The sequence below is a fragment of the Rhinolophus hipposideros genome, assembly GCF_964194185.1.
Source record: "Rhinolophus hipposideros genome assembly, chromosome: 12".
Lineage (NCBI taxonomy): Eukaryota > Metazoa > Chordata > Mammalia > Chiroptera > Rhinolophidae > Rhinolophus > Rhinolophus hipposideros.
The window spans coordinates 56,668,017-56,690,325 of NC_138058.1; the positions used below are offsets into that span (position 1 = coordinate 56,668,017).

Sequence of the window (22,309 nt, forward strand, 5' to 3'; positions counted from 1 at the left end):
CCCTGTATTTTTCCCTGGCTTCATCCCTCCTCTCATGCTGAAGATTCTCCTTCTAGAAAACCCAGCAATGCATTAACAAAACACATTTGTTGTCATTTATGCAGGATCTAGCTGTAGTTTAGGATGAGTTCCCCGGAGTATCTGGTCTGCCCTGGTGCTAGAAGCAGAAGCCCCAACAAGTGGAAAACAGGGTCTCTTGGGAAGCCAGAGGCGATGGACGCCTGTGGGTGTGAACTCCAGGGCTGCACAGCTGGCTTAGAACCTGGCTGTGAGACAGACACTTCTCAGCTGTGTGAACTTGAGCAAATCGTTTACCTTTCTGTGCCTCAGTTTCCTCATCTGGAAATTGGGAATGCAATGTTCTGTTGTATGTTAGGTTTGTGAGAATTAGAAATAATTTGAGGCATCCTTCATTCACTACTTCTCTCTGAGGTTCTGACCAGGGGAGCTGTGGTGGTACATTTGTTTGCCCCATAAACGGCAGGCAGTGTCATAGGGACAGCATTTTCACATACCAGCTTCCATCTAGGAAAGCTGGGTATCAAGTTAGACTCTATTGTGAGCGAGGTCGCCCTTCACACTACATGTATGGAAGGGTTTTCAGGGCGTTTGAATTCCTCGATGAATCCCATCTAACTTCAGTTGGTCCTGTTCTCCTTGAACTTCTGGTATTTGTTTGGTACTCCTCTCCGTCATTTTTTTCTGAGTTGTAAGTCTCATCTGATGGTAGACCTGGGAGACAGATAGTTGCTACGAAATATCTGAAAGGTATGAGGAAGATTAGACTTGTATCAAATAGCCTCAGTGATAAAACCAGGCCCAAAGGGGAGAGATAACCAGGAGACAGATTTTGGGTCAATATTAGGAGGAAACTTTGAGAGGTTGCAGTCCTTTGAAGCTTGGAGTGGGCTACTTGGGACCTCTGTGTCTCTTGGCTGGACCCAGGAGGGATGTCTATTAGACAATGAAATGTTATGCTGGAATATCAAACATTGAATGCATAGATAAATGATATCATCTCTGAATAATGTTATATCATTTTTGTTGTTGTTCAATCATGACCTTCTCCCATGTGTTAGCCTAGCATATTCCCACCTTTCTGCAGGAATGTGCCTGCCGAGTTCCATCTTTTCTTGCTTTGGCTGTCAGGAAGAAGCCCGCTGCTGGAAGGGAATGACTATCCAGAAAAGAGAGTAAAGAGCAGGTGGGATGATGGTGAAAGGGGATACAGACATCTTTTGTGGAAGAAAGATCCCTAGACAAAGAAAGAACTTGACTGAGGAAAATGATGGGAAACATGTAGTCTTTGAAGATGACCCAAGAAAATGACAGTAAGGCTGTGATAGGCAGTGTCACCTAATGATGATTAAGCAGTATCACCTAATGGTGGAGCGCATGGGAGCTAGAACCAGGCTACGCTACCTGGTTCAAATCCTGGCTCTAGCACATACTTACTACCTCAGTGACATTGGGCAAATTACTCCATCTCTCTCTGTGTCTCGGTTTCCCCAGTTGTAAAACGGGAATGGTAACATCAACATCTATTATTGAGGGGATTAAATGTAAATATTTATGACACATGATAGGTACCCTCCCCAAGTGCTAGCTGTTTTATTATAGGGTATGCTTGAGAAGTTAAATTCAGGATCCGCATAATTCAGAATAGGATGGACACCTTATAAAGAGATAGAGATTTCCTTATATTAAAAGTAAAAAAGAAGATAATTAGGACAATAAGAGAGAACTAGTAGTTGGGGAAAGAAGGGAGGGAGACAAATGCATTAGTGGAAAATGGAGGCAGCTCCAAAACTGAACAGAAGGGAAGGCTTACACCCGTGGTTTCTGAGCCAAATATCAGCTTGAAACCGGAGTGAGAGGAAGCAGGCCAGGAAAGGATGGAGGAAAGGGAATTCAAGATTTCTCATGGAAGCATGGTGGGGGAAAAGATATTATTCAGGGACTTAACAGATGTGCTTTTGAGCTTTCCTTTTGGGTGCCAAATTATTTAAGCACTGGTCTTTGCCAGGGGTTTGGCTGACTTAATCACATATTTTCTATTTAAAAGATTGTCTTTGTTTTCTGTTTGTGGCGTCGTACTTATCGTTGGAAACACTCCCACTCTAGATTGAATAAATTCTGGTCAGAAAATCGAGTGAGGGCTGTGGGTGGTGGTAAGGGCCAGCCAAGAGTGGGCACCATACTGGGGCGGGGTCCATGTGGGGGCTCCTGGGTGTGTATTCTTGTTTCTGAGAGGAGCATCACTTCCTATATATACGAGGACGGTTTGTGAAGGTGAAAGTGTGTGTTCAGAGGCTACCCCAGATAGTCACGTGAGCCAGGAAGCGAGGAATCCAAACCGTGGGTACAATGTACTGCACTCTGGACCATCCGAGGCTGGACATGGGGACTCCAATTATACGGCTAGGAAGCCAACCCCACATGAGTACCGAAGTACCCGGGGAGTCAATGACCCTTCAGAAATCCTGGGAGGCGCGTAGCCAGCCTATTCTGGGGGCAAGCAGGCAAAGAGTGGGTGGCCCTTCCTGTACGCATGCCCCCCACTCCACTTTCTCTGCCCACTCTCCCTCAGCGGAGGCGATGCCCCTTGTTTGTCTCCATGAGAAGACAGAGCAGACCGTGGCCTTGGAGGCTCAGGGGAGGATTTAATCAGCAGTCCCTTCACTTACTAGTTATCAAGCTCAGGCAAGCCACTGGGCCTCTCAAGCCAATCCCTCTCTGTACAAATGGGGTTTATGCAGATTCTGTGACAGTTGTGCAAGCTGATTTGTAAAACAGAAGTTGCATTCAAATGGCACTGCTATCATTTTAAACACATCTTCACCACGATTTACTACATCCAGATATCATGGTAAGAAAGCCAAGCTCCCAATGCAGGACGTTCTCCGCAGTGGATCTCAGAGCAGAAAAGTGTAGACCAGCTCTGTGCATGTGACCATGTGAGGGAGAAGCCCCCTCTCAGACCATACTCAACTGACTATTTGGACGATTTCTCTCACCAGCTTAGCTGCTGCTCTGACTTTAGGCTTTCTAGGGTCCAGAATTCCACTGAGTTCTCATGGCACCATCTCCAAGGAGTCAGATTCTGCCAAAGATGCTTAATTGCCCTTAGGATGGCAATTGCCATGCTGAGCAGATCACCCAGCTGGGTGCTCTCTTGGCCGTGGGCCCGGTCTGGTGGGAATAGAGAGGAGAGGATGAGGAGAAGAGGTTGGCCACCTGCCTGTCTCCACGGGTGCCTGCCCCTCCACCTGCTTCTCCCGCTGATGCTGGAACCATCCATCTGGGCCCCAGCAGGACCCAGTCCAGGCCGTCCTTCTCACCAGCTTAGACTACTAAGGTCACCTCCCTCTTGGCCTCCTTGCAGTAGTTCCCTTCCCTCCACTGTAGTGCGGGGCGGCCTGCGGGGTCTCAGCTCCCGCTCCCCACATAAGAACGCAGGACATGGTGAGGCCAAAAAGGAACACCCACGGAGCCATAGATAGGGGAGTCATCTCACTACAGTCTCGTTGGCGGCTGGGTTGGAGACACAGGAAGCAGGAGCCATAGAATCTGCAATCCACATTGCAGCTTGCTAGCTGCAATCCACCGTGCTAACTGCAATCTGCGCTTGCTAGCTAAGCCACCATCTTCTTGCTGGTCCCCATTTTCTGCTAGCGTAGCCACAGCAGTTATATTAGTAGCCAGTGGCTCACTGGTTACAGCTGACGGCCAACTAGCCACAGCTGATGGCCATGCAATCACAGTTGATGGCCATTGACTACCTGAGCCAGCACCTTTCTACGTGAGGCCGAGAGCCTGGAAACTGCACTCCTGGCTCTGTCCCCACACTCACTCTATCCTGCTCATGTAGCCGGAGACGTTTCCCCCCTGATCTGCTTCATGACAGGCCCAGCTGGGTTCCAGAATTTTCTTTCAGTCATGCTGTCTTTGCAGTCCACAGTCTGGCCTCCCCGTTCCTGAACTAGCCACTCTCTGAACAGATTCTCCTCTGGATTTTCACTACACATGTGGATCCTCTCCCCACCTCCCTTTAAGCGAAGTAAAATCCCCACTCATCCTTCAAGCTCTAACCCATTTGACACTTCTTCTAGAAGGTTCCCACTTCCCTCATGCGTCTTTTAGAGGTGTTAGAGGTGTCTCGTGCATGTCAGCAAGACTGCTACCCAACCCCCAACTAACCCCCCTCCCCAGGGCAGAAGCCTCCCATCTCTGCTTCTTCCCTTCATAGCACAGAACACTGTAGGGGCTCATAGCTTATTTAGAGAATTGCGGTGAATTAAATTGGGAATGAGTCAGAGAGAGGTGGTTTAGGGCCTCATGGTCCTTCCCTAGAGAATAGGAGTTCAGGGTTGCCCTGCCGTGGGTGATGTTCCAAGCATAGGTGACAGCTGTCAGGCCGTGACATTGTACAGCGCAGGCTGGGGGTTTCACACCCCCACTCTGATTTCCCCTGTGTAGCAGCAGTATCACAGGCCAGTAATAAAAATCAATTATTGGATAAAACTCACTGTTGCTAAAGCTCCATTTTGTGCTATTAGCAGGAGAATGCTGTTTCAAAAGGAGATAACAGAGAGAGAAAGAGATCAATTACAAGATAAGATCGAGTGGTGCACACTGGCGAGCCCCTCCCCCCCCCAGCCTATCCTCTGTGGGCCAAGCACCTGCACTGCTGTCTGCAGGGTCCCCCTGGGCCTTCCCGTTGGGTCTGTAAGTGTAAAAGGGTATCCTGGTCAATGATGGGAGGGGCGGTCCCCAGGCAGCTTTAGATTCTTGCATTGCGTCTAGGGTCAGACCCGGGGCCCCAACCCTCACCTTCCAGGTCAGAGCCTGGTCAATAGCTTCTTCCCAGAGACCCAGCATTCTTTTGGCTTTGGTGAAGCTCGAGGTCTGAGCTCCGTTGCATACAGACTGGCTCTCCCTGGGGTGACGGGGCTAGAATCCACCCCGCAGTGGAAGCAGCCAGCTGGTGAGGCCCTGAAGCCCCACCTGCCAGCTGTGCCGAGAGGCTCCACTTGCTGTAGTGCTGGTGTGGGCCGGGCAGGGGAGGCAGCCTGGCCTCTGGAAATCCTCCCTGTGGAAATGCTCTCGCGTCCTCTGCTGTGTCTGCTGTGTGAATGCCCTGGAGGCTTCTGGAGAATGAGCTCTGCTTTGGGCTGCCACTGCCCACCTGCGTGACCTCTGATAAGCCAGTCACCTTTGTGAAACGTTGATTCCGACTCAGCGCAGAGGGCTTTGGGGAGGATGAAATGAGATCATGAAGAAATCAACTGCCTTATCCCTTCTAAAGTGCTGTTGCCACGTGTGGTGAGGGTTATTACCTGCTCCCTCATTGATGCTTAAAAATAATCACAGGCTCCTAGGTTGGTGGAAGAAAGGAACATAGAGGACGTCTGTCTGGTGGGTGGCACACCATTATAGACGGATCACCCACTTCCCATCGCTGTCTTCCTATGGCAGAGGAGGGAATGCCAGTCATTGTGTACCTACTATGTGCCAGTGAACTGTGCAGGTAGTTTTGGCCACACGTTCTCAAATTACCCAGAGGTCTCCGGGGTTGGGATTCTAGAATCTACTTCCTCATTGTGGGATCTTGAGCAAGTTACTTAGCCTACTGAGGCTGTTTTTCTGTCTGCATAATGGGAATGTGAGCAATATCCATCTCATGCAGCTACTCCTATGAGTCCTAGCACAGCACTCGGTGGCCTGTAGCCCTCAGTCAATGGTAGCTGTCTTTATTGCCGTTGTTCTGTTTGTTATTTTTGTTGCCGGTGGTTTTATTAACGTCCTACCTCTGGCCCGTCTTTGGGCTAAACCTTGCCAGAACAAGCCTGGTCTCTGTGCTTGAGCACTGAGAGACGGACACAGGAGGACCGGGAGCCACTCTCACAGACTTCCCGTTTGTGTCACACAGGTGTTGGATGCTGACTGGGATGACCTGTGGGACCAGTTTGATGAGCGGCGGTATCTGAATGCCAAAAAGTGGCGCGTGGGAGACGATCCCTATAAGCTGTATGCTTTCAACCAGCGGGAGAGCGAGCGGATCTCCAGCAATCGGGCCATCCCGGACACTCGCCATTTGAGGTACTTCGTCCTCCGACTGTCTACCTCTCCGCACCTCCCTGCATTCGTGACAGATCAGCAGCAGGCTTGATGTGTGCAGTGCCCAGTGCCAAGAACTGGGGCAGGCAAACCATTTGCTGCCAATTGGATACTAGAGGGTTTACGAGGTGGTAATTTAACTGTCCGTGCTGCTCATTGTTATCAACTTCCCCAGAGCACCTCATGGAGAGGAAGGGAGGCCTCTTTCACTGGCATCTCGCCTCTCTCACCCGTGCTCACCCTAGACGATGCTTGCCAGGAAATCATGGAGCACTCAAAACCTTAGAGCAAGGCCCATTTTCCCCCTGGCAGATTCTCATGGCCTGGCCTGGCTTTCAAGCTGGGGCAGGGCAAGATGGGCAGACCCCTGGGAAGTCAGGATAGTGTGTCTTCTGTCGCTGGGAGAGGTCATTTCTCTGATGCCCAGGCACATATTGCCATGTGAGAAGAGAAGCCAGAGGGGCCTCTTCACTTGCCATTGGGTCTGCTGTCTGCTTTGCTGCCGCTCATCACACAGCATATGTCCTGCCTTCCTTTTGGTCAGGGCACACTTCAGTTGGGTTGCAGAGATCAGCCCTGGTACAAATGTGGAAAACTTTACGTCCTAGCCAAAAGAGTCTCTGTGAAGGCACTTCGTCCCATTACCAATCCTTCCTAGAGTCCTACCAGCCCTTCTCTTCTGGCCAAGGTCTGAGTACGCAGATGAGTCTCAGCCCCAGCAACTCCCCTCCTAGCTTCCCTGCCTCCAAGCTGGGAAGCCCAGCTGTGCCAAAGGCCCAAGAGGGTGTATTTTCTGTCTGCTGCAGGAAATTGACTTTGCACCAGCCCAGAATAGCAGACTGGCATGCTTGGGTAGAGGGGCTTGAAGGCAGTGTTACATGGAGAAGCTGTAGGACTGATGTTAGCTTCTTAGATTTCTATATTTATTAGGGTCTGTCGGCACCAAATTGTGGATGTGAACACTAGGGTTTATGAGCAGGGAGATCAGAATTTTCCTGACTAATGAGGCTGGTCAGTCTGGTGGTGCGTATGTTGACAATACGTGAGGCTGGTGGACTCAGTTTCCCCAACTAGGCTGTACAACTTGAAACTTCGACTTATACAGCATGTAACCTGTGGAAGGGCGCAACCCATCCTTGTCAATCACCATCATTCCGAAAATGGACTGGAATCCTCGTTTCCCCAGGGGTAAAACCAGGAGGATGAACTAGATCATATCTATGACTTTTTCTAACTCTGTCAGTCTGTGAACTTAACTCTCCCCTCAAGGTACCCAGGAGACTCTTCCTTAGCAGCACAGCCTGGAAGTCCCTTGCAACTAGAGACCCAGGGGACAGGCTGTCCCCAGAACATTCTCTGCTGCTGGCCTGAAAGCTTCTCAAAGTCAGGGTCTTGTATTGTTCCTACTAAAATTCTCCTGCACTGATCCTGGTTCTTGTGCCTGATAGAATTTTATTTAAATATTAGGTTAGTTTAGTTCCCTGAGATTACTATAGGAGAACAGTGAAAAGGGAGGAGACAGAGACTGAGAAGCCCAACTGGGTCTCATCCTGATAGGGCCTCTCTTGCCCCAAGTCCAGATCTGAGCCTTCCAAAGGAACAAAGAGGTGCCTCCTGGCCAGGAAAGATGCTGGTGCACTTGAGTAACAGCTGTCAGAGAGACCCCCCTGAATGCTCCCGCCTGCAGTAGGGAGGCTTTGGGAATTCACCGAGAGGCAGGTGGTACACAGGGACCCCCTGAGCAGGATGAGTTTCTGTTTCACCCTATTTTATGATCTGTGAGGCAGAAATGAAAGACTGACATCTGTGGTGGTTGTGGATGAGGAGGTGAGCCTGTCCACACCGATCCAAGTTCACCTGGTGAGGTCCCAGGCTCTGCAACTAACCTTGTGGAATCCTTCTGTTCCGTAAGTGTGATTTGCTGGGATTACAGCAAGAGAGAATTCAGATAACATACAGACACGCTTTGGAAACAAAAAGGAAAAGTGCTTTCAGCCTCGGGCCACAAATCTTGCTCTATGTGAGCTAGGATTGTGTTACTCAGAGCATTTCAGATTTATGGATCTTAATCCAAAAGAGCAGGAAGGGTAGAGGACAGGGGATTGGGAATGAGGGCAAGAACAGAGGACCAGGCAGCTATGGCGGGAGTCTTGAGCGCCTACTGTGTGCAAAGCCCCAGGCCAGCACCATGAGAGGCCACCAGTTGGATCAGCCATCTCCAGGCTGAGCCTGGTGTGCGCCACTCTTGTGGTGATGAGAGTTCCAGAGACTGCTAGCAAAGCCTGGTGTTCTTCCCTCAGATGGGCCCCTTGCAGCGTGACCTTCCAGCCCTTGCCGCCCAGGGAATCTGTGTCCACGAGTTGAAGTCCCCAGTTAAGTTCCTTAATCCATCTGTGATTCCGGCCTTTCTGCTGTAACCTGACTTCATCCTGTTGTAATGCATGGGGCTTGCCTGCCTGCCTGACAGAGCCCTAGGGCCCATTCACGGGCCGGGCCTGCCTTAGCTCCAACCAGCTGTGGCTGCTCGTGACCTACATTCTGTAGACCAGGGATTCTCAACAGAAACTGGCATGTTGGGCTGGATAACACCTTGTTGTGGAACTGTCTTGTGCCTTATAGGGTGTTTAGCAGCATCTCTGGCCTCTACCCACTAGATGCCAATAGCACCTCCAAATTGGGACAACCAAAAATGTCTCCAGACATTGCCAAATGTCCCCTGGGGACCAGATTGCAAGGAGAGCTACTGCAGTAAAGCCAGCCCCCCTTGTTATGTGAGTTCTCAGGAATTCAATGTAAACCTGCATTACCAGCCCCAGAAACGGGACGAGGCCATATCTTCCCTGAAAGGCAGAATCAAGCAGAAGGCAGGACAGCCCAGGGGTTAAGGATACGGACTCTGTGATCAGATCACCCTGTTTCCAGTCCTGGCTGTGCTGCGGACTGCACTGAGGGAACTCGTCATTGTCTGGCTTCTCTGGACTGCAGTTTTCTCTTTTGAAAAATAGGGATAAAAATAACAATGATTATACCTACCTAATGCAGTTTTTGTCAGGATCAAAGAAAATACATGTAAAATACTTACCTATTCTGTAGTAAACAGTCAAGGCATTTCTGTTGTAGTTACTATTATAGGGTAGTAACGTGGTCAGGCTGACGCTGCAGGGCCTGGAACAGAAGAGGAGGGCTCTCCTGAGAAATGTGAAGATACTCAAGGCAAGAGACCCAACCAAACTCCAGGTAGTAGGAAGGTCCCTAAATTGTCATGAGTGGTGGTGGGGCAAAAAAGGATAGACGGGGTTTCAAGGTTAAGTTCGATGCTAGAGAATTGGGAATGGTAGAATTAAACCCATACATGTGGCTGTGGCGTGCAGGCATGAGCATGAACATCAACAGTTCTCAGTCCAGGACTCGTAGGAGAACCACTTCGGAGCGTTTTAAAAATGGTGATGCCCAGATGCCAACCAGCTGAAATCTTGCTTTTCTAAGCTCCCCAAGTGATTCTAATGAGCAGCCAGGCTTAAGAACTGCTGTTCCAGGTAAGTGTTTCTGAAACTTCAATAGGCAAACAAATAAATCATCTGAGGATCTTGTTAACCTCTGCTTAGCAGGTCTGGGGTGGTGCCCCAGGTTCTGCATTTCTAACAAGCTCCCAGGTAATGCCAGTGCCACTGGTTCATGGGTCACATTTTGAATAGCAAGGGCTTAGAACAACGGTTCTCAAAACAGGTTCCACAAACTGGAAGCCTGGCAGCCCGCGGCAGCACTTGGGAACTTGGTAGAAATGCAGATTCTTAAGCTTCACCCCAGAACTACTGAATCGGAAACATCGGGGGTGGAGACTAGCAACCGGTGTCTTGACAAGCACTGCACGTTATTCTGAGGCCCACTCAAGTTTGAAAACCATAGAGCATCAGCTTGCACTTGCCTTGTTTTTGTGGACCAGATGAAGCCCATGGGTGAGTTGGTTCAGCCAAAAGGATCGGGGTTTGAGTAGAAAGGCCTTGGAATGAGGCCGTCTACTTGCCTACATGCTGCGGCATTCTCCCTCCGTCAAAGTGACAGGACTTCTGTCTGAGGCCCTGTGTAAACCTTTGGCTTCTCTGGTTCTTCCTGCCCCTCCCTCTTCTAGTTCCTTCAACCACAGAATCCATATGCTGCCATCTTCCTGGAAGTCAATATCACCTTTACCAAGAAGCTCTTACTGTGGGGCCATTCCTGGACCCGGTGCCATTGGCCCACACTGGACTCCTGGTTCCTTTGTGGGACCCAACCCCATCGATACAGACTTCCCTCCCATTGGTCCTTTGTGTTCCCATCATGCCTTGCAGCTAAGGTTCTACTAGTTAAGACACCAATTGCCCTCTAGGTGGAGTGACCTTTGGCGGCATCGAATACGGTTTCTGATAGGTGATAGCAATTCAATAAATGTTCTTGAACAAATGAATGGGAGAGTAAGATTGGAAAGAAATGGACTACTTTCTCCCATCTGCCTTATGTGCAAACAGGAAAAGAGGAGCTAGAAGAAGTCTCTTCTTGTTATCCTTCCATCCTTAGGGGCTTTGTATGAGGGATCTGGAGAACAGTTAAAGGAAAAAGTCTTTTTCCCTTAAAGAGTTCTCATTACTGATAAGAGAAGAGTGAAGAAACAGCCTGTGGGAGGGGTCTGAGCTTATTAAATTTGCTTCCAATTTTCTTACCACAGTAATTGGATTCTGATTTATAGGACGCGTTTGGACAGCGCCTGAAACAGAAAACTATTAGCTGAGCATTAGAACAATCACTACCGAGAGGGCGGGTGCTGGGGTGAATTGCCTAGGAATCCAAAAATGCAGCTGGTGTGATGAGGACAGGAAGAAAGAAGGAAAGCTGTGGAAATTTTCACCCAACAGGCGGCTGTCCTGATTGAAAAGCCTAGTGCACTGGCAGTGTAGAACCCCTGACAAGCAAATCCTGGCATGGCGTCCTGCGACAGAAGAAGCCCCACAGAGGCCGAGGGCTTAATTTCTCTGTATGGAATAGGACAGAGTTGCCATTTCCCTCTTGGTCCTTTGCCTCATGGAGCCCACAGTATTTTGGAGGCAGCGGGGTTTGCCTGGAGTGTGGCATAACTGGGGAGAGGAGTAAGAGGAAATAAATTGGGGAAGGCTTCAAATGCCACTTTCCCGGAGTTTGTGGGGTCCACGGGTGAGTGATGCCCACACCAGGATAGTTTAGAAAGTGAGTGTCTACCATTTCCAATGCATCCCCTACTCGTTCACTCTGAGTTTAACAACCTTCTTCCACCCAACCCACTCTTTACATAATGTTTGATATTTTCACAATCTTGAGATTGAAACCTGCTATCACCAGCCTTGAGACACGTCTTTGCTACAGCTCCATCTCCTGGTCCTGGATTTCAGCCTGTAACAGGAGTGGGGATGAGGTAACTAGCAGTGGTCTTCCGCACATCTCTGCTCCTCTTGTGGCTTTGTTTTCTCATCCATAGTTGCACTCGAAGCTGTATCGTTCTGTAAGTCGCCACACAATTGTTCATCAATTCATTCTCCTGTGGTTGGTCCTCTCCTCCCTGATATGTACACATACATACACTCCACTCCCCCAGCCTGCCTCAGTGTGAACAACGTGATTGTGCTAGTGTCAGGCCACCCTAACCCTAAATTTCTCCCAAAGGCCCACACTTCTAACACTGATGAAAGCTTTACTATCCAGGGCACTGCCTAGGTCCTGTGGAGTCGCAGGGATGAATGTGGCCACCTGTGTCAAGGAGAGGGTGTAGTGTGCCATGAATAACTTTCAGTGTGAAGAAGAGGCAACATCTAGCTGGGGTGAGTCCGAAAAGATTTCCCAGAGGACTTCTGCTCTCTATAAAGCATTGCCTGGCCCCACAAATGGTCCTCGTTCTCCAGTTCTGCCCCCACCGCTGTCCGCACATCTTGGTGACAACAGCTGGATTTACCATCATCCGAGTAGCACATAAAACATCTGCCAGTTGAGAAGCCCTTAAACAGGGGCATACCCCTTGAGAAGGGGGAAATATTTTGATAAAGCAAATGTATATTTTCATGGTTACCTAGCAATACTTATGGGGTTGCTTTGATTGCGGGGGAGCTGGTGGCAGGAAGGACTGCGCCCGTGAGCACTGGACTGTAAGGAGTTAGAGTGGGGAAGCCCCATTAGGTCACCTCCTCCTGGCCCGGCTGGGTTTGATTGTTCCCTTCGGCACATTCTCCCGGTCTGTGTCCAGTGCCGTGCTAAATGGTTCGGACAGTGGGATGCCCACTGCTTGCCTAGAGGGAAAACGCCACACTTCGATACATCTCACCAGGAAGACATTTTTCCTTTGCTCCTTTTCATCCTGGGAAATGAAGGGGCAGTGGCCCAGTTTCGGCTTGCATTTCTCCCTCCTTGTATTTACTCAGTTGGAATGGCTGCCAAAGATCATCATCATTTCTCTCCTTGTACTCGTCACTTAGCTGTAATAGGATAAAAATCTTTATGGCCAGAACGGGTAAGCATAAAAAATGTTCATATTCCCTCAGAGGCAAGGCTGTTCCACGAGCTCAGCACGGAGTTGGTGATTTCACATCCAGGTGGTAGGGAGGGGAGGGCGAAGCCATCACAGACACTTAGCTTTTGCAAACAAGGTCCCCATCTGCCACATTCTGGTCCCCCCTGTGCATCATTTTCCAATACAGGAGTTTGCAAGTCTGTTGGCAGTGGCTCGGAGTGCGCTGGACTCCAGAGCACCTCAGACTTTCAGGGAGCTTTGGAAGGGAGCAGCCGGAGGACTTTCCGAACATCCTGGAAGTGGCTCTGCAGGAGAACTGTGTCTGCTGCCATGGGCAGCTCTTCTGAATATACCTACAGAGCCTCAGAATGGGTCCTCACCAGGTAGAAGAAGAAAAACCACAGAGGCTGAGCTAGCAGGTGCCTCTGGGCCAGGATTCCTTCCTCTCCCAGTCCCCTGGGTCCTTGCATGCTGCCCCTCACACCACTGGCTGCTCTGTGAGTTTCAGGCACAGGTCCCAAAGAGGCAGCTCCGTAGTCTTTGAAAGGGGACCAGTCAAGAAAACCTGCTTATGGAAGTCATCTGCACAAACTGCTTTAGCTAGTGTTTCTTATACCTTGCTTTCTAGTTAATTCTCACCAACTTTGACATTGCATTGTGCACTTCATTCATTCATTCATTCATTCATTCATTCATTCATTCATTCATTTTCACCATTCATGTGTTCATTCACCCACTCATCACATTTTCCAAGCATTAACCACATGCCAAGCTCTGTGCTAGGAATTGGCCCCTACACCCCAGGAGCTCATGGTCCAGTGGGAGAAATGCACATCGAACTGATTCTTGATGCTCAACTGTGGATTGCCATGAGGCCATGTCCTTGATTCTGGGGTTAATGCCCAGACTTACTGCCCTTGATTCCCAAGCACCCATCTCCTGCCCTGTCCTTGGTTTGGGCGTAGCTATTTCTGCCTTGGCCATGGAGCAAACCACACAGGTTAGGAGCTTTCTTGGAAAAAAGACAGCATCAGGCTAGCCTATGGAGAAGGAATTTGCACGTGGATGGGAGGCAGAGACTTTTTGAAGGAGATGGCATCTGGACAGGAACTGGGAGAGACACGTAGGATTTTAGCCAGTGGTAGGTGTTCCCAGTTGAGGGAGCAGCATTCCAAAGATAAGGAGGTAGAAAGCCGCAGTGTTTTGTAAAATTCAGCCCAGTTTCCTTGGAGTGTGGGATGATGGAGCAGAGGGGTGAGGGGAAGATAATTCTGGAAGGGAAACGTGAGGTCATGTTGTGGCAAAGTCTTGAATTCAGGATAAGGAGCTTAGAGTCAATTCAGTAGCTTTGTAGTGCTTTCACTTTCTCGCTGGCATTGCCTCATCACCATGGCAAACCCGGGGGATGCCCTAAGCAACACAGCCATGGCCGGTGCCGTGTTCTGGGAGCTCCTGCCAGGTTTGGAAGGGGACCATGGAAGGACTGAGCGGAACTGTGCCAAGCCACGGTGATACCCCCCCCCCCGCCCCAAGAGAGGGTGGGCAACAGTACAAAACCAGCTTAACCTGAGCTGGGTGCCAGTTCACGGGGGTAAAGCGTGATGTGGGATCTTGGCTTTAAGGCACTGGCATCCTCCGGGTAGGGGCGCTGGGTCTTATACTGGGGAGTTTGTTCTGAGGTGAAGTAGGAGGGATGGGAAGCAAGAACTGGTCCTGAGGGAAAAGGAGCTGGTGGGGACCTAGAAAACACGTCTGTCCTTTACCCCCAAACTGAGTTCTGGGTTGTAGGATGGAGTACTAGTACTGGCTGTGGACAGTGGGGCAGAAGAATGAGACTAGCAGATTAACCACATACCTGGGAAAGGAGATCCAGGCTCAGAGAGGTTAAGGGACTTGTCAAGGTCACACAGCTAGTCAATGCTTGGCAGAAACTCAAAGTTAAGTTTTCAGATTCTAGGTCTGTATATATTTTTTATTCTGTCACAAACATAACGCCTCTGTTATAATCCAAGTTCAGTGTGTGTGTGTGTTTGTGTGTGTGTGTGTTGTGCTTGTGGAGCAAGGAGAAAAGATGATGCATGAGGATTCTGGGTTTTCCAGTTAAGGTAGTTTGATATTTATTTTATCCCTGCTTGGAGGCATGGAAATAACATATATTAATTAGCTAATGGAGTCAATTATTTCTTCTGATGTTCTGTCACCAAGGCTAAATTCTAATGGGCAGGTAACCCTGTGTTACCTGTGTTCCTTTGAAAGGTACTAAATGGCCTTAGTTTGGGGGGCAGACTTCCCTGCTTCTTCCTACCTCTTCCTTGGGTTTGTCTCCTTTATTACATATTGCCTGAGGAAGGAGATGATAGAAAGATGTAGAAAGAGATAGAGAAGTATGTTCAGCACCCAGGATGGGAAACTGATTTGGAATTAAATAATTCCTGTGAAAACTTCATCCTGAAAGTTAGTGAGTATAAGGTATTAACGATATATCAGTAAACAAGCACTCCAACCGCTTGTTCTCATGGAGCTTAGATTCCCCCAGAGAGCAAATCCCCCAGCCTGGCGACTGGGACCTGCCTTAGTCCCTGGGACCCTCCATAGGCCACCAGTACCTCCTCACCTGTGGGTCACTCCCCAAGGGGAGAACGTTCCCTAAGCTGGCCTTGAAAATAAGCCTAGGCCCATGCACTCTGGGCCAGTAACACCAAGAGGAGGATGGTATCATTTCTCTCTTCTCTAAATTATCTTTCCTAAAAAATAAGTAGTTTGGGGTGTGTGTGTGTGTGTGTGTGCGTGTGTGTGCATGCGCGCTTTTAAGAGGGCAGAAGGCTGAGCAGGAGACCCTGGATTTTCACTCTTCGGTGTGGAACATTCTCGTTAGTGCCACAGGGAGCCCCAGAATGGCTGTGGAATTCTCAGAGGAGGAGAAGGCATTGTTGCGCTTGACTGTGGCCCTTGCCTATTTCATGGGCTCTATTAAATCCTTCTAGTTCCATGGCTTTTGAAATATTGCTGCAAGTCTAAAATATGCCCCAAGACCGGAATCTCTTCATCTTTTCTTAAGGAACCTTTGTATCACAGTATCACATACATTCAGGAAAGTGCACACTTCATTCATGTACAGCGTGAAGAGATTTTCAAAGAGAAAACACGGCCATGTTCCTACCTCAAGCACCTTGGTCGAGGTTAAGAAAATTCTCGGTGTGTGAGAAGTCACCCTTGTCCCCTGCCCCTACTCCCCACGGCGATTAACATTGTGCAGACTTCGAACGCCGTAGACTAGCATTGCTTGTGGCTGAACTTTATGGAAATGGAATGACACAGTACATACTCCTATAAGTCTGGCTTCCCTCAAAATTAGATGTGTGAAATCCAGCCACATTTTGCAAGACACAGTATGTTCATTCTCGTTGCTGTATAGTATCCCTTTGGATCAATATATATCAATTCATATGTCTATTCCACTATTAATACTCATTTGGGGTTTTTCCAGTGTGGGGCTCTTATGAATAGAGCTTCTATGATCATCCTTTTACTTGTCTTTTGGTGAACATGCATATGTGTGTCTATAGCATGTATCCCTTGAAGTTTTTATAGATCCTGTCAAACATCTAAGAAAGTGGTTTTACCGGTTCCACCCTCCAGGAGTGTAGGGGGTTCCAGCTGCTCCATATCTTTGTTAGCTGTTAGATGCTATTGTCTGTCTTTTTCATTTTAGCCCTTTTAGAGGCGGAGTGGTGGTATCTTACTGTGTTTACATTTGTCTTTCCCTTCTGATCAGTCAAGTGGAACATCTTTTCATAGGTGTATTGTCCACTGGAATACCCAATCAAGTGTATTGCCCCTTCTCTGTTCAACTTCCTATGCCCTTTGCCCAAGAACCAAACAGAAAACCTGGCTCTTAGTCTGTCCTCAATGACTCGCTTTTCTTCTGATTATTTTTGGTGTTTTGTCGCTCATCTCGGCAGCGTGAGAAAAAGGGAGGCAACACGGACTGAGCGTGAGAAGACCTGCATCTTATCTAGGATATTGCCTGACTCTTCAGCAATCTGGCGTCCATTTTCCTACCTGTAAGAAGAGAGAAGTAGCTCAGAGATGGTTATTAAGGTCACTTTCATCTCTGGCTGCTGGTTGATAATACTTCTGCCAGTAAGGACATGCAGAAACTGACTTAGGAACTGAATCGGATTGGAGGCTATTTTCAGATGCGTGACTCCTCCAGCTCAGCAGCAGATCCCTCCCCCACAGCCCTGCATTAATCTTTCCCCTCACACACTGCCTTTCCCAACAGGACGAGAGGACCTACAGGAGCATTAAAGCTGCCTCGTCCACTTCCTTATGCCTTCCCCACCCCCTTGTGCCGTCCACGCGATGGAGGTCACCAGACCCCCTCCCAGCGTAAGACACAAATGTAAGCTGGGGTGACACAGTCTTTGCACTTATCTAAAGGTCCCAGGATCTATTAAACACAAAATAGCCAAGCTGTTTGCTCCTGGAGTTGGCATATCACGTGGGTGGCAGCTTAACTGCTCAGGTTTTTCAGCCTAGCATAAGGAGTGGGAATATACAGACATTTTCCCTTTAAAACCCAGAACACTGTCAAGTTCAGTTACCATTTCCCCCCAGTGCTTTAAAGAACCATTGGTGTGATGGGCCACGTGGGCCTCTAAGGCCAGAAAGGAACAGGGCTGGCAGGATTGGCTTGGGAAATCCTGAGGCGGCTCAGGGTACCTGGGGCAATGAGTACCTGAGTCAAAGGCGGAACCTTGCAGTAAGTCCTCAGAATAAGAACAATCACACTTTATGTTCAGATGAGACTTTACGAAGAGCTCTCATCTCTCTTTCACATGACATTCTCAGTAGCCTTTGGGGTGAAGGAGTCATTGCCGTTTCACAGGGGAGGAAACTGAGGCCCGGGCAAGGGAAGTGGGGAATAGGAGATCTAGTCCTCTGAGCTTTGAGATAAGGCATCTCTGCCAGTTACCAGCTGGTTCTTGGGTGCGTTACTCAAACTCCCTGGCCCTCAGTTTCCTCATCTATTAAATGGAACTAATAATGGCACCCAGGGTTGCTGGGAGGGTGAGCAAATCTGCAGTCCCTGTCAAATGCTGAGCACAGTCTGTAACTGCGAGTGAGTACTTGGTGACTATGTTAGCTGTGGTCAGATCGGCATTCGAATTAGGATCAGCATTAGCACACCGGCCCTGCGGTCTTTTTACTGCTGTGCAGCTGTGGGGAAAAGCAGGTCTGAGAGGCAGGGCAGAGAGGGTGATAGCTTCAAAGGGAAAAGGGGCTATGTGAGTGAATTTGGAGAGGTCCTGGTTTAGCGCCCTGTCCCCCACCTCTGAGTTGGGGTGTGCTCCAACAACAAGGTCGGGTAGGGTTAGAAGGGGCACAGACAGAGCTTCAGCCGTGGCCTTGGCGCCCGGCACTGAACGCTTCACTTGCTCCAATGTCAACGCTTAACTTGCTCTTAACTTACTTTCAAAACTGGAAGGCAAAATAAGCAGTGAGGCAATTGTAATGCCAGCTCTGGTGAAATTCGTCCTTTTAAGATACTGAGGATAGGAGCCAAGGCCAGTAGAGAGAGTGATTTAAGGGCCGGTGGCCAGGAAGTACAAAATGTGTTTGACAAGAGATGAAAAGAGCAGAGAGGAGATGACAGCTGTGGGTGGGAGAAGCTGTGGAAAGGAGGCTGGCTGCAGTGACAGACAGTGGGATAGAGCGATGTGATCAGCAGGGCCCAGGGGCGGCTGGAAAACTGGCGGAGGAATGTGTGATGCCACAGAAGAAAGGCTCTGCTGCAGGTCCCATGGAGTCACGTAGCCAGCCCAGGTGCCAGCTGGGCTAACAAGAAGGTCAGCTGTGAGGCTTGTGGTTGTCCTTGATGTCCCTGCTGCAGCAAGAGGAAGCCTTTATGTTTGATTGAAGCTTATCATATCCTGACAGCTTTCACTGTCTGCCCTCAGCTGACCCTGACCATGACCCTGAAGTTAGCCAGAGCAGGCATCAGCACGTCGTTCTGCTTCCCAGCTCCTCCCTGCCTCTCCTTCTTGATTCATCATACAGATACATCATTTGTTCCTCACCCAAGCCTCCCTGGGCCTGCCTAGACCACCTCTCAAGGCAACACGCGTCCACTTCCCTCTCCCCTGCCTTATGTCAGGCCAGGACCTGCTAATTACCCTTTGACTTAAGCCCCAGTCCTTGGAGTCCTACTCGTCTCTCACCCTGATTTTGTTGCGTCGGCCTCCTAGGTATCTCTTGGTCCTTGACCTTGCTGCCATGCTCAGCTGCTGTCTTTTGCCTGGGTAAGCGCAGCAGCCTCTGGCCGCCCACCTCCTTGGTTCTGGCCCCACACCAATCGGTCTTCCACACCTCCTCCATGAGAGCTTTCCAAATGCAGACACATCGCGCTTCATTAAAAACCCTCCGATGACTTCAGCTCACCCCTCCCCTAAAGCACGTCCACCCCAGCCCGGCCTGGGGCTTGGAGCTGCCTGACTGTGCAGGGTTCACACCTCTTCATCTCGGCTGCTCTCTGCTCGGGAAACTCTTTCATCTTTCAGGAATCTGCTTGGTGGTGGGTGGGGTGGGGTGAGGGTGCTCTCCCCAGGAAGACATCTTGCCTGCTCCGGCTGCATTTGGTAACTGCTCCTCACTCCCTTACCTCTCAGTAGCACCTGTTACCCCAAATTGCAAGCATCAGTGTGACTTCTCCGAGACCTTGAGCGACTTGGGGCAGGGATGCTGACTTTTCTGTCTCCCTCTAGAACCTCACACAGTGCCAGGCTCTTCACCACCGTCAGCGCAGTGAATATGGACTCGAAGAGTATCTCCCTGCACTTATTCTCAGACTGTCTCCTGAAAACTTCAGGACTTGGGAGAGTAGACATAGGAATGAATCCTCTGAACAGAGAGAGAAAACCAAATCACGGGAAATTTAAAACTGCCTTCACTCAACAAAGAATTCTCTGTGTTAGCACATAAATTCAGGACCTTAATCAGCCAACATTTATTGATCAAACTATTCCCCTGACACCTGGTAGGCTCCTTATATATGTTCTCTCTGTTAAGCCTCACAACCACTTTGCTGTGATCCTGGTTTTAGAGATGAGGACATTGATTCCAGTAGGTTGAGTAACTTGCCCAGGGGAATATAAAGAAGTAGAAAAGTGGCCCCTGCCCACAGACAGGAAGGCATCACTATGCAGAAAGGCCTATAACTCAGGCAGACCATGAGAAGTACGATGGAGGAAGCCAACTTAGGCCCAGCATTGCACAACAGTCACAATCTAGAATGGAAGGTGACTAGACGGGAAATGTGTGGAGCCTGTGGACCAGGGCAGGACTGAGGGAGGTGAGTGGAGTGGGTTTGCAGGGCCAGAAGACTCAGGCAAGAGAACTGTGGGGCAGGGCTGGAGGGTTAACCCGATGCTGGAGGCCTTGGGATGTGGTCAAGGTTTAGCTTCAGGTAACTACTGAAGGTAGAGAGAGTTATATGTGGGAAGCAGTATGTGTGGAAGATTAATGAGGGAAGAGGGGAGGAATGAGAGGGAGGGGCGGGTCTGCAGGCCGGAAGAATAGTCAGGGGGCTCCAGGCCATGGAAGTGAGAATAAAAGGAAGGGATGGAAGCTGAGTTTGGTGCAGGACTGACTGAAGGATGGATTGACTGACTAGGAGGATACAGGGAGGTGTGGGAAGCCTTTGCTTTTTACCTCCCCACCTCAGACCTTCCAGAGAGGCCCTGGAGAAGAAGAGTGCTGGGACACTGGCCCTCAACCAGACCATTGCTGAGCTCAGTGTGCTGGGGTCTGGCAACATACTTGAAGGCACTAGGCTGAAAGTCTTATCTCAACTGCTTCAATTGGAGGAACGTTTCCCCCATTCGGTAAAAGGAGGGAATGGCTCTTCTCTAATCTGGTAGCTGGAAGGTCTGAAAAAAATCAGGAAATAGCTCAGGGAATATCAAGGGGAGACAGCATGTTTTAGTAGGTGAGGGACAGAACAGCCCAGATTTGTGATTGTCCATCTTTCCTGAACCTTCCATCATGCAGCCTTCAAGACCAAAGATAGAGAGAAAGGCCAGTATGCAAAAAAAGGTTTGTGAGCCAGTGAGTCGGACGGCCATCAAAGGGCATTCTAGTAGAGCGTGTGAGAGCCACAGAGTTGGGAGTCAGACCATCTGGTTTTACACCGAGGCTCTGCTGCTCACTGAGGGGGACCTCACAGTCTTCTCTGTGAGAGGAAGGATCGTGGCACCTACCTCGGAGAATTACTGCAGGTTTAAAGCTCTTGAAGAATATCTGAGGGTTCAGTAAAAGGTATCTATTACTACTACTGTGGAATGTGATTCAAGCAGGGCTAAAACAAGACTGGAAGGAGCCGTAGTCCCAGATACTGAGGAATCTTTTAAAGGGAACATTGCAAAAATAAGCCTTGGCCCAGCCCATACTTGGGTCCCAGCTAGACCCTGCATTTGCCTTTTGAGAACACTCTCTCCTGCGTGCACATGCACACAACTGATATCCAGGTGGTGGTGCCTGGTACCACCTAACGCAAGTCCTGGCAGTGTCCCCAGAGAAGCCTCCCAAGAGCAGCTGATCTTCCTGGAGAGAAGGCACTGCTGCCTCACCAAACGTCAGTGTCCCACTCACTTTGAAGGGGTTGGTCAACGTAAAAGACTAAAACGAGTTGTCTGGGAAAACAAAAGGGCCCTGCTGTAGAGTGGAGCAATGGTCATTTCTAGGAGGTCTCAGTGTAGCCAGAGCCATCTGCATTCTCCAAATCAGCAGAGAACCCAGATTGCATGTGACAGCATGGGCAGCAGAAGTTCCTGAGGAGAAATAGGGCCAGCAATTGGAAAAACCATACCAACTCGTTAGCATCAGTAGCACCAAGAACAGAACTGGGGCTGCTGGTTCCAGAGCAAAGAGTGGAGATGGCCTGTCTTTTGCATTCAGTATGCATGCTGTCTGCAACAAGTGGTCAGACAGACTCGGGCTCATCACAGTTTAGTGGAACAGACCCTTGAACTGTACTTTCAGGTGCCAGTTGGTGACCTGAACCAGGGAGTTGGAGGAGATTTTCTTAAAGCTAAGTTTTACAATTTAAAGGACTTTTAGCTGTTCTGAGATTGCAGCCTTTCCTAGTGTTTAAACACCCTTTCTTTTATGAAATTACGATGATGCTAAATGATAGGATTTTTTTAAAAATTTATTTATTGGGGTGACAATTGTTAATGAAATTACATAATTTCAGGTGTACAATTCTGTATTACATCAACTATAAATCCCATTGTGTATTCACCACCCAGAGTCAGTGCTCCTTCCATCACCATATATTTGATCCCCCTTACTCTCATCTCCCTCCCCCCACCCCCCTTACCCTCTGGTAACCACTAAACTATTGTCTGTGTCTGTGAGTTTTTGTTTCTCATAATAGTCTTTCCTGCACAATAGAATGTTGCAAGCAATGGTCTTCATGATTTTTTTAAATTTTATTTTACTTATACAAACGAACGCCACATCTAGAAACCATTATCTGATACTAATGTTGAAATTTTCAATTGACTTATATACAAGCTAAGGTTCAGTAATGACCCAAGGCAACAATGTCCAATAAAAATGGAGGTAAGCCTCATATGTAGTTTCAAATTTTCTAGTAGTCACATTTTTAAAAGTAAA

At 49.0% G+C, this 22,309-nt stretch overlaps 1 protein-coding gene across 2 annotated transcripts in view; it reads left to right on the plus strand.

Moving 5' to 3' along the window:
* GALNT14 (polypeptide N-acetylgalactosaminyltransferase 14) overlaps positions 1-22,309 on the plus strand; it is a 186,928-nt gene that overhangs the window by 109,270 nt on the left and 55,349 nt on the right. For both annotated transcript variants that reach the window (XM_081069399.1, XM_081069400.1), the window contains one exon: positions 5,933-6,102. In XM_081069399.1, coding sequence (XP_080925525.1) covers positions 5,933-6,102 — 170 coding nt within the window. The remainder of the gene's footprint in view (positions 1-5,932; positions 6,103-22,309) is intronic.